This window comes from Anarhichas minor, unplaced genomic scaffold (genome assembly GCF_050575085.1).
Source record: "Anarhichas minor isolate MPS153535 unplaced genomic scaffold, ASM5057508v1 ptg000004l, whole genome shotgun sequence".
NCBI classification, from domain to species: Eukaryota; Metazoa; Chordata; class Actinopteri; order Perciformes; family Anarhichadidae; genus Anarhichas; species Anarhichas minor.
Window position 1 is genome coordinate 16,476,218 of NW_027466450.1, and position 12,757 is coordinate 16,488,974.

A 12,757-nucleotide genomic window follows, 5' to 3' on the forward strand; every position below is an offset into this window, starting at 1 on the left:
ACATCCTCTGTTCTTCAAACAATCCCTTTTACTGGGAAAAAGAAAGGAACCTCGAAGAGGAGGTGAGGAGGAGGGCCTCAGACAGGGCAGCGGTCCAGGCATCACCTGGATCCTTTGGAAACCTGCGAGGAAAGAAAACAAAGACACTCCGAAGACGAAGCCAAGATACAAACACGCCTTAATGGGACAAACATGCAAACACAGTACGAGATAAAGTAGTCATAGTATTACATGTCATAGGAAGTCATGTGCGACAGTCTTTATTTTGTAATCTTATAGTACGTAACAAAAAGTCATAAAAACGTCATAGTAATGTGTTACATTGTTATAAAGTGTAATAAAGTCATAGTATATTATAATAGAGTAACTTCTTCTTCCCGGATGACACCAACCCTGAAATGTTAAAAGCTTTACGAGTAAACAGACAAACATAACTTTTAATTTGACCGCGGTGTTATCGCTGCTAAGAACTCTCTGGGTTTCCAGTCGGTTAGGTCCGACTGTCCAACGGTGCAGTGGAACGCGAGGTGACGGTTTAAATAGAAGCACCAATTTGTGAACGTCAGCAAAAAATCAAACATGCATCAAACCGGACACCTGTCCTCGATTTGAAGAGTATAAAAATGTTCTTCTAGAACATCAGATGATAGATATGAGTGTGTTCAGCGTCATTCTTAAATGTAAGAAGTTAACCTTTCAACTAAAAGAACAAACGGAGCCTTCAATTACAAAACAAACGCTTTTACAGAGAAAAATCATTTTAATCCATATATGTTTAAAAAAAAAAACAGTAACCGTACTGTAAATCTTGAAATCATAAAAAGAAGATAATATACATTTCCAGGAAGTCAACGTTTGGCTCATAATATTTATACATTCAGACAAACATTTATCTGAGGTTGTGTTTTCTAAATAATCCAGAGCTGCATTATTTAACAATTCATTGTCAGATTCAGTCTTTAAACCTTTTTCTTTTTTGTAAAAGCACAAAGTGAGAAAATCCTCTAGATTTCAACGCTGCTCTACTTAGAATCATCTCAGCCGGTGATTTAAAGACAATCAGTTGATTAAAGTTGTTAAAAACATTTGATTTTAACCGCTTGCATTGATCTTTATCTCAGCCATCGAGTGAAATGTCCTGAATGATTTAAACATGTCATGACAGTGAGTACATGTGAAATATATATATATATATATATACACAAATACATATATTGTGTGTTTGTCTCGGGCTACCAGACAGACGGGGTTGGCCACATAGTGACTGCTTGCAAATGTAACTCAATCTCAGGAATGTTCTAAATGTTTAGTTCATTAGATGTTTGCCGATTGCCTCGTTAAAGGAAACCCTCCAGTCTGGCAGCGCAAGTTAAATCAAACTACTTGTGCTTTTTGTGAAAAACACCAAGTAAAGGAGAGCTACATGATCAAATAAATGTTACGCTCCAATCGGCGAATCTGATAATTCTACTTTCTTGCATTCTGGTTTATCTGCCCTTAAAGGGACAGTTCCTCTCATCTGTAGTGCTTCTTATCAATCTGGATTGTTTCAGAGTTGGTATCTGAATCTTGGAGATATCAGCCGTTAGATGTCTGACTTCTCTCCAGTATAACAGAGCTACACCGCTAAAACTATTTGAAAAACTGCAATTTCACTTTTCCAGAAATCATGACACCGTTACTTTAGATAATCCACGGACCATGTTGTGAGCAGTTCCATTCAGGAACTACTTTCTTTCTACTGAGCCGTCACCGCCCAGACGGAAGCGTGCGTCTACTCGTGGAACGAGATGTAAACGTTGATGTAGCGTCAGCTGGTAGCTAAGCGTTAGCTAGCAGTATCGAGTACAAACGCACACTTCCATCTGCACGGTGACGCGGCCGGTGGGTGTCGTTTGGTAAAGTAGAGAATAGTTCCCACATGAAAGTGATCTTGAGTAACCGGGTCGGTGGTAGATTGATCAATAGCACTACAGGTAAAACAAAGCGATGCCTTCTTAATGAATATCACAAGAAGCAGAGCTGCTGAAAGACAAGATGTGACATTAACGGACAATTTGGAAGCAAAAAAACGTGAAATAAGTTGGTGCAGTGAGAGAATAATGTTTGTAGTTCCTATAAATGGTCGTAAAGCTGCAGACAGGAAGCACCTTCAGGCTGGTTTAACCACAGCTACGTCTCTTGATTGACTCGTGATTAGAGATTAATTTAGATTAGTGTGATTTCATTTAATTAATGACTTTATTGTTTAATGTATAAAGTTTTAAAAACGTTCCCAGTGGCTCAGGTGACTAAATATTATATATATATATATATCATTTCTGTTGATTGACTGAGCCGTGAAGTGTTTTTAGTGCTAACTTTTAACATTAGTGACAGAAACCTTCCACACGAACCGTAAAGTGAAAAAAATTACAAACCTCCTACGAAAGGAAATGCAACAGAGCAGCAGAACTTCCACAATCCTTGAACCTTTTCCCCAAACAATGCGTGTGGATTTAAAGCGAACACGTTAACATTTTGTGAAATGTGTTGATTTGCTCTCCTGCCAAGAGTTCGATGGGAAGAGAGATTCCTCTCATATCTGTGGGTTGAACATTAAGCTACCGGGCTTGGTTCAAATGCAAGAAAATACACTTTTAAGCACCTTTAAAGCTCATAAACTAACATTAAAGAAAAGGTGTGCTTTTTTCCCTGCTTCCAGTCTTTATGCTAAGCTAAGCTAACAGTCTTCTGGATGTGGCTTCGTACTAATACGAGACTGGGATCGATTGTTCTCATCGAACTCGAGGAGAGAAAGCAAATAAGTTTATTGAATTTTTTTTTACAAGTATTCCTTTAAGTAGCTAAATGGATAAACACAACTTTGTGATGTAAAAGTTAATGTTGCACGATACCGAGCTTAGCTAACCGGCGTTTTTAACCGATTGCGACCGCAGGAGAACACAGACGTACCGAGGTGGTCATTTCCAGCGTTGTGCCGTAAAGAATGAGACGCTGTGGACATCCAGACAGAACGACGTCATCTTACTCAAACAGTTTTAGTTTTTTAAAAAAGTCTGACAATACTCTGAGACGTGGGCGAGGACGTCACGCTTCATATTTAGGGATGCTTGAGGAAACTGCTGAATAAGAAACCTGGGTGTAAGGCATAATCCAGAAACCACCACCAGATCCACAAATAGTCTGTGGCGAGAGAGGGAGCGACCACTCAGCAGACCACATGCTGCTAAATGTGGGCTGTTATATGCTTTGTCCTTCTGGCCGCGGACAGAGACGGTTCAGAGCCTTTTAAGAGGAGTTCAGAGCCGCACGAGGTCCAGAGATTACTTCCACCCGCCAGGCTGACGGCACCTCGTCATCCCGGCGGGGAGCTCCGATCGGCCTCCTGTCACAGACTGGAGGACTGGGAGCGATGGTACGGTCCATTCACCTGGAGATGGAGGAGGAAAATACATTGATCGTTATCTTATTCTGGAAACTTTGACTGAACTTCAGGCTGTTTACGCCGAGAGAAAAGGCTGCAAGTAGAGGTTGTAAAGATGTGAATAGCTTAATATATAAAGCACATAGAGCCGCGTGTTTTCCCCTCCAAGGGAACACTTGTAGACATGTTGGATGTATAGATTCCAGTGTTTTCCAATTTTTGTAAAATAAATCAGCAAAGAAATTCAACTTATTTTTCTCACAGGACAGCGACGCTACCAACATATGATCTGATAGAATATGATGCATTAATGTAGGTTAAACCAGTTGACATGCAACATACACATTAATGCAGCAGCAATATTAATCCAGATATAATAGTAAAACACTGACTTGCTTAGAATACATACACACTTCTACTTAAGTAAAGTTTGATAGAAGAACTTTTACTTGTATTGCAGTATTTTCACAGTACTTTTACTTAAAATAGTGGATCTGAATCTCTCTTCCACCCTGTGTGACAGAGTCAGCCGTTACATGACAACAACGAACAACAGAGAACGTGTTAGGAAGAACACAAAGCCCCTCAGGGACGGTCGGTGACATGATTAGTCTCCAGCAGGTTGATAATTGATTTGTGGCGGTCGACCCTGACGGATGCGACGGGCTCAGCATCGTGAATCAGCTGCGCTCAACTAAGAAGTGGCCATGAATGCACCGCTCTGGGTATTATGGAAGAGGAACAATGTTTTGGATGACAGATACAACAATAGTGTTAAAAGGAAAGAATTCCCTCAGGTTTTTGGCAGAATACAACCAGAAAAGTCTGCAATATATCGTAAGAAAGGACCCAATGATTACTGTTATTACTGGGACACCGTGACTACACGATGGACTCCAGACAAAAGTGTTATAAAAGACACTAATTATTTAACCAACACCACAAGAGGTGGGCATGGGGCTGCTTGTGTTCTTGATGAAACACCATCTTCTGTGTCTTTGTTTGCTGGACGCCTCCCGTTCTACAAAGGTACAGTGTGCTCTTTTTCTTTTCAATGCAAAGTTCCAGGAATGATGCAACTGGTTGAGCTCAAAGGTAACTCAAGCTCACCTGTTATTCTCTCACGCCGCTTATCAGCATTGTATTATATCATCTTACTTTGGCACGGAGTGTGTGCGTTTGTTTGTAGAGGAGGGCTGTAAGCTCTTAAAATAAGCCCTTAAAGAAAAGTTTCTTCCCCTTTAAGAAGCTTCAAACAAGCTGTGAACTCAACATGAACATATTATCGCCTTCTAACTTGATGTAGCGTGCTTGTTAGCAAACAGTTGCTTATTCAAGCCGCATTTCCACCAAAAATCTCTCCCTCTTTATTATGAATGAGTCGGGAAGCCGACAGCAAAGGCTAACTTTACTTTTAACGTTATTAAACAAAGAGAAACGCCGTCACCTCGTCCTCGTCTGATGGTCCTGAATAGACCACTTCCTTGTTTAATGAATGAAGCGGTGCACGAGTTGAAGCAGCTTCATCGTGTGAGTTTGACCAATCAGAGACTGTCGTCCCTACAAAATCCCACCCTTTACTTTGAGAGAGTACTACCCCCGACCTGCAGGGCCTTTTTTGGGGGGTAAAATGTCCCCGTAACTTAATTTAGACTCTGGTCAATGTGGTAGAAATGCAATGAGTTCCACAACAGTTGTCTTAGTCCCTGGGAACGTTATTGGGGTCAAAGAGATCATTAAAATATAAAAAAAAACCAACATTCATTTTGTCAGTCGAATATTCTTTCTTTTAGCTCCGTTTTTGGTCTCCACCAACCCCTGAGGGAAAGATCTAGCTCTTTAGCTGCTGAACGCTCCAGTATCTTCAGCAGCTGGTCGCTAACTTTGTCTGTTTACTGTTTAGCAGGTCGAGTTTTTACAGCTTTTGCTCTGAAAACAGCCGATGCAGCCAAAAAATAACACACGTGAACCAAAAGAGTATCATCAGACAGCTGAAAAATAATCTGAAACTCGCTATAAAACTGTAAAGCTGAAGTTAAAAAAATAGAATAATCAGAATCATGTTTACTATATACTCTCTCAGGAATCAAATGATCTGTGCTCACAGCCTGCATCTGACGGGATGTGTGTACTGTAAGTGTTCCTCCTTCAGTGAACAAAACGATTCACTATTTCCTGGAATCCAGGACCAGAACCGTAACTCAACCCAGTAGAGTAAACTATTTCTGGGTAACAGCAACACCCAGGTGTTGATTTGAATCTTACTGCCCAGTTTACCGGCTGGCTGCATGGCTGAAACATGGGGAAATGCACCGTACTCCAGCCTCAGAGGAGGCCAGCCCTTTGTGTTCTCATGAAGACTAAAGTTGACCTAAAAATAAGTTCCTGATGAGTAAGTGAAGCCATTGAGAACACTACAGGGCTTTGCACACCGCACTTAGCTCCCCAGGTGTTTGCTGTCATACCAGACAAACATGGTGGAAACTTTTTAAACAAACCCACGAAGACAGCTACGAGTCATACAATGTTCAGTCAATATGATATTAACGTCCATACTGCACTGTTTGTCAGACAAAGTATATCCTAAGAACAGGTGGTGCAACCTGTAGGTGTGTTTGAGTAGAGCTCTGTTTCTGGAACACATAGTGCTCAAGTGTTTATTTGTTCATGTAATGTTCACAGTGAGCCTAAAATAAAAAGGTACCATGAAATAAAACTACCCCAAAAATGCATTTATATATCAAAATCCAATCTTAATCAAATGGTGCATGGGTCTGAAAACATGGTCTCCATTTGTGCCCATGTGCAGTCCAAGTGACTGAAATTCAATGATTTCAAAGAGGCTGTTTCCCCAAACTAGACACGCCAACATTCCTTGACGGAGCTTTTGAACCGTCATCAATAAGTCGCTCCCGATGTTGAATCGCGTCCCGACATATTTGTTTCATGCGTTCACGTGTCACCACTGACATCGTGAACGCAGTTTCATGGAAAACTTGTTTGAATCCTGACAGAAGAATCCAAAACGAGCTAAAAGGTCGACTGGACCGAATACTTCCTCAATCCTCCACGCGGGAAAAGACACATTTATACGTTTTATCGGCCAACACACACTGAGAATCAGATGTCGATCACGGATCATTAGGAACACAAACAAGCACTGGATCTATTTTATGAGTCTCAGAAACTGGACATGAAAACCGTTTTGATGTCCTAGCTGGCTTAAACTCAGAACATTCACACTGCAACACTTTCCTGAAAGCTATCGATACCAATGACCTCATTCAATTATCTTCACATCAGATCCCAACGTTCAAAGGGAAATCAACACAACCTGGACATTCTCAGTTAAACCGTGTATAGGTTAACTGATTTATAGGCGATACTTCTGGAAAATGCACACAAACACAAAAGCTGTTTGTTTCCCCGTTTCCTTCCTCCTCTGGTTTACATCAGTGAGAAGACGAGGAACATCAAGCAGAGATAAATGAACAGTCGTTTTGTCCTCATTCACGTTCTCAAAACAGCTGATGAATAAGAGCTCGGAGTCAAATAAACAGGGGTGTAAACTCGTTTCAGTGTTTAGATTTGAAATCTGCGAGAGGTTAGGTTTCCATTAAAACACAATAAACCGGAGAGCGGATGTGAGGCAGTAAGGTATGGAACTGGAAACACAGCATTGTGACTCCTGTGAATGCTAAAGACTTATGGGAAATACAAAAAGGAGGCTGCAGACACAAACACTCAAAGATATACACACACACAAGTCACTGATTAGAAGTTTTAGACATCAGAGCTCTTTAAAGCTGCAATATACGTCTTTTTTTAAGGTAAAACACAGGGTACCCATGGTGGAGGAGGAGAAACGCTTTTCAACCAAAGCTTCATGTGTTAAAGCTGCATTCTCTCTAGTGTCCACCAGGGGGCGACTCCTCTGGTTGTATAGAAGTCTATGAGAAAATGACTCTACTTCTCTCTTGATTTATTACCTCAGTAAACATTGTAAACATGAGTTTATGGTCTCAATCTCTAGTTTCAAGTCTTCTTCAATACAGCATGATGTTCATTTAGTACATTATGGTCCATTTAGAGTCAAACAGACCATAAGGCAGGGGATGCTTTAGGGCGGGGCTACACAGTGATTGACAGGTCTCACGGTGTCTCTTTGTCACTCCGCAGTCCAAATATGGTCACTTCCTGTTTACTGGTTGTTGAAAGCCAAGATGGATACCTTTTTTCATCTAATGCGATAATAATGTATCGTTACCTTTAGATCAAAAATGACAACTTAAGAGGATTTCAGGAATTTCTCGATGGAGGTTTTAGGAAGATTTCCATAAAGACTGATACCCTATACAGTATATAGTACAGTCATATAATAGTATGACATGGTTATAGATTACGTGCCAATGACTTATTGTTATGGTTAAATCTACCTCTCTATGTATTTGCGGCGCTTACCCGAGCGTCGTACTCCAGGACAAACGGAGGGATGTCGATCTGCTCGGGTTTGATGCAGGTGAAGAGCTGCTGTAGGTTGTCCAGGTAGCGAACCTTGTCCTTCACCCCCGACACACTGAAGGTGGTGAAGAACCACGTTGAGACCTGGAATGAGGAAGAAGAAAGAGAGGAAATAAGAAAAAGGGACACAACTCTGTAAAGTAAACAACAGAGCTAGATGAAACCTGATGAACCTTTAATGATCCCTGAGGAGACGTTTGGCAAACGGAGCAACGAGGACTGAGATTCCAGAAAACAGAGAAGAAAAAGATATAAACCACAAAGCACTCGGAGACGACAAATCTCAGCCAAGGCTGCACCATTCTCTAGAATCATTATTTTAAATCATAGTAAAGTATTTGCAAGTTTTTGATTTTTGCATCTGGATCAGCATCCAAACACATTTTTGGATAATACCTCATATTGGGAAAGTTAGCCGCTAATTTTTGGTTGCTGTGTTTTATTTTGCATTTATTGTTGCCAGTCGTAGCGGGTTATGTGAAGTAAGACACAATTAGTAACACATTTACCAAACAAAGTATCGTAAAACAACATTACATGTAAAGAAATGATTTAGTTTAAATGTCACCCAAATGTTTTGGGGGTGAAGATTGAACATTTTTTTAATTGTGGAACATATCTCAATGGAAATAAACACAAATAATATACAACATTATTTTTGCCTTTACGAGCCAAAGTTTACATTTGGCGATAGATAGCCAGCTAGCAACGAGCTAACAGACAGACGGACAGGTTGGATACATTCGCTCTTTGGATGAGATAATATTCATGAATTTCAACTCTCTGTGCGTAACTTTGTCGACCCTTCTGGCAGCAAGAGAAATTAAAAAAAAAAAAGAGTTGTATGCTCCCCAATATCATTTATTGTCAACGTTACAAGAGTTAAACCGGAATGACGAATAAAATTGAGTAAGAACAGGAAGTGGAAATAGTGGGCGGGGCAGCACAAGGTAAACACATTGATATTAATCCTCTAGGCCTGAATACGGAGCAAGCTCTGTTGACACAACAAAAGATCAATAACACAAACAAGACTCTTACCTTAGAGCGGAATGTTGGATGCACAAAGTAGAAGGCCTTTAAATTATTCTTAAACCTGCAACAACATAAAACAGGAACCTTCAGGGTGAATACTTCACAGCAAGGAATGACTCAGAAGACAAACAAAGACGATGACAAAGATCAAGAGAAGCTCTACCAGGCCCTGGATGTTTGAGGATAATCTGATCAAAGTGTGTAGTTCTTCCTTCTCAACAGCTGGAAATATTTTCCCAGACAAATGCACAAATTCCTCCCGTTTGGGTAACATTTGCTATAAAATCGAACCATCTATGAGTGGTCTATTTTTAAAGGCCCGTGAAGTTTAATCACTGCTGTCTCACGACATTCAGTAACAAAAGTGCAAAACTGACTTTTCAGCTGGACTCTGTATTTTTAACCACACCAGCAGTGGTTCATCTAAAGTCAACAACTATTGAATGGATTGTCATTAGCGGCGTAACAGACAGTTGTTGATCCGTAACGATCCCCCTCGCGGTTCGGCACGCATGTGAACCGTGAATTAAATCCACACTTTAACGTTGACTAACCATCAGTGTGAAATAAAGTTTTACTGACAATCGTTATCCTCAATTATTCAGGAGAACATGTGTTTCTAGTCTCTGATCTCTGATCATGTTTCATTGTAAACAACCAATCAGGGTTTAAACCAACGGAGGAGAGCTAGTAACGTTAGCAGCACCGCTAACGGCTAACCAACGGAGGAGAGCTAGTAACGTTAGCAGCACCGCTAACGGCTAACCAACGATCTTTTGTTTCCGTATCATTTGAATATTGTGTTTTTATGAAGAAAATAAAAACACTTTAAATGACTATAACAAAGTTAAAGAATAACAATTATTTGTATTTTTGATGGTTTACTGACTTCAGAGTGGATGAAATGATTTTTGAGACGATGACAAAAAAATAAATACTCTGGATCCTTGTAGAGCAGCTGCTGTAATCAAACAACAGAGGGATCTGTATCCGTTTAACCCAATGATCGGCAATTAGTGTCCACGTGATCAGGGATCGATAGAAGTTATATTTGCTCCTTTTTTTTCTGTGCTGATCCGATCTGTGAACCGATCCGAACCGTGAGTTTTATGATCCGTTGCATCTCTAATTGGAAAAGACATTCATGGTCCCCAGAGGGTTATTTCTGATTATTTGAGGTTTTGCGGCTACCTTGAATTTTCCTCCGGTGCTGCCGTGATGTCAAAATACATTCACAATGTAAGTAATAATAGGATATCCATGGATTATCTTATGGCCTTTCCTCCAGCATCACCCACAAATCAAATCTGACTGCAAGATATCCCAGAATTACATCCAAATTTGTATTTTTTTAAATGCCGACATCTGTCCGAGTTGATGTTTCTGTAATATTCTGTATTGGACAGATGTGTTTAGTTGTTGCACTAAGCTGCAACAATCAGAACTAATCAATTCTCAGAACTGAAGTTAAACTTGTCCACAAGGTTGAGGCAAAACAGCCTGCAAAGAAAACTCCTTTTAGTTGCTCTAGTCTCCATGATCTCATACCCTGAGCTCACGGCCAGAGGCGAGGATGGGAATAGATCGGTAAATGGAGAGCTTCACCTTCAGACAAAGCTCTCCATTTACAGTCTTGGTAGCCAAAACCACCAGATGGTGCACCAATCCAGCCCATCAATCTCACATCACCTCACCATCACTCATGAAAAAGGACCTCAAGACACGTGAACTCCTTTCACAAAAGGGGGCAGCAACCCCAGACCCAATCCACCGGTTCTCTGGCAAAGCACCATGAACTCAGAAATGGAGGCGTTGACCCCCCCCCGTCCCAGCCACTTCACCCTCGGCTGCAAACCGACCACAGTGCGAGCTGGAGGTCTCGGTCCACTGAAGCAAGGAAACCACATCGTTGGGAGGAAAGGTTTGCCAGTTGAGATTCACTGGCCTTGATTTCACCCACTGGGTGAATCTGGGACAACAACAAACCTGCAGTAACCTAAACTGTACTCGCGAACCAAATCTCAGTTATTTTCAAATCGGGTCATCTTTAATCAACTCAGCACCGTTAGAGGACACTTGGCAGCTCATTTCATGGCAGTACTCTGACAATAACACGCCACATTTGTGACCGTTGGCATCGTCATGCTACACACAGTGGTGGTCTGGTTGTGGTGAGCTGCATCTGGTGATATAACGCAAAACAGTCGACCTCCAGAGGGAGGAACTGGATCTTTTAGCTGACAAACTAACTCAGACGGGAATCAGGAGTCCTGCACCATGACGTGGGGCTTCTGCTTTGGTCCAGCTCAGGACCCCTGGGAGTCCACAGTAATGATCTCCCTCATCTGTCTCCCGGAGAAAGTAATCAACGACCCCCCACTTAGCCAGACAAGTTTTGGAAACTTTTGTGTGTTCATGTTTGGCTTTAGTCTTCTGGTTAAGTTCGTCTGGAGCCAAAATGCATCTGCTGCCAATCAATAGCTTGATGTGTTGAACATACTGGCCGTGCAGGGCCAGGGCTAGTGGTTGTATTGTCTATGTAGCTGCCTCAACAAGCCAAAAGAGCAGCAACTGCTTGAAAAGTGACTTATATGTTTGGGCATGAGTAGAAACTGTACAACTTTAATAACGTTCACAGATTAAAGTTGTGTTTATATGAAATGTGACCCATGAACATGATCTGAAACAGACTTTTGTGCTTTTGGAGAATAAGTACAAGTACCCGAGAAAAGGGTTCGATTCCCACTGGAGCTATCCGGCCCCACAAAAGTTTATTATACACAACCGCTTAAAAGTTTGGAATCAGCCGATGTTTTTCTTCTTTCCATCAATAAGAAATATTGTAACAGAGATAAAAACTGTAAAATTCAGACGCCAAATGTTTTATTTACATTTTAACTAGTGTGACCTCAAAGTTAGAATAATGAACCGATTCAAACTTCCATTCGGTCGATGTCCCCACAGTGTTGCATGAGAGGGGAGAAGACTGTTGGAACTTGGATGTTGAATTTAATTTCCAGTCCAGAAAAGTGTAAAAACCCATAGTTATTATTATTGAACCACAACGGTGAAGCTAGGCTCTAAATATTGAGCAGATCTGTCTTTTCTTTGGGCCTTCAGCGGACCACTCAATGGTTAGATTGAAGAGGTTTAAACTGATTCTTCAGTCCATAGAAGAGCTTTGTCTCAGCACACTCTTATAGCACCCAATAATTTGTTCAAACCAGGCGGCAACCTCCTGTTCTGCTGAGTGAAGCCGATGCTTCATGTGTTAAAGCTGCATTCTCTCGAATGTCCACCAGGGGGCGACTCCTCTGGTTGTATAGAAGTCTATGAGAAAATGACTCTACTTCTCTCTTGATTTATTACCTCAGTAAACATTGTAAACATGAGTTTATGGTCTCAATCTCTAGTTTCAAGTCTTCTTCAATACAGCATGATGTTCATTTAGTAAATTATGGTCCATTTAGAGTCAAACAGACCATAAAGCAGGGGATGCTTTAGGGGCGGGGCTTACTGTGATTGACAGGTCTCTACCAGAGACTTATACGGTGTCTCTACGTCACTCTTCCACATTCCAAATATGGTCACTTCCATGTATCTGTTGCAAACACATGGCGACGGACGTAATCCAAGATGGCAACGCCGAAATCGTGGACGTCCCGATGACAACGTCCACTTCTTATATACAGTCTATGGTTCACATCAGAGGACGGATAGAGCATTTCCAGACTCCAGCTTTTTCAAATCAGGTATTTCCTACAGGAAACTGTG

At 41.1% G+C, this 12,757-nt stretch overlaps 1 protein-coding gene across 2 annotated transcripts in view; it reads right to left on the minus strand.

Annotated features, from left to right (window-relative positions):
* Positions 1 to 244: 244 nt before the first annotated feature.
* The window catches only part of gdap2 (ganglioside induced differentiation associated protein 2), a 29,463-nt gene continuing 16,950 nt past the window's right edge, over positions 245 to 12,757 (minus strand). Inside the window, exons 12-14 of one of the 2 annotated variants that reach the window (XM_076111274.1) lie at positions 8,990 to 9,044; positions 7,889 to 8,032; positions 245 to 3,433 (exon numbers count right to left, since the gene is read on the minus strand). In XM_076111274.1, the coding sequence (XP_075967389.1) occupies positions 3,392 to 3,433; positions 7,889 to 8,032; positions 8,990 to 9,044 (241 nt within the window). In that variant the 3' untranslated portion in view covers positions 245 to 3,391. Of the gene's footprint in view, positions 3,434 to 7,863; positions 8,033 to 8,989; positions 9,045 to 12,757 lie in introns of both variants that reach the window. The other variant, XM_076111283.1, reaches the window with a different exon arrangement.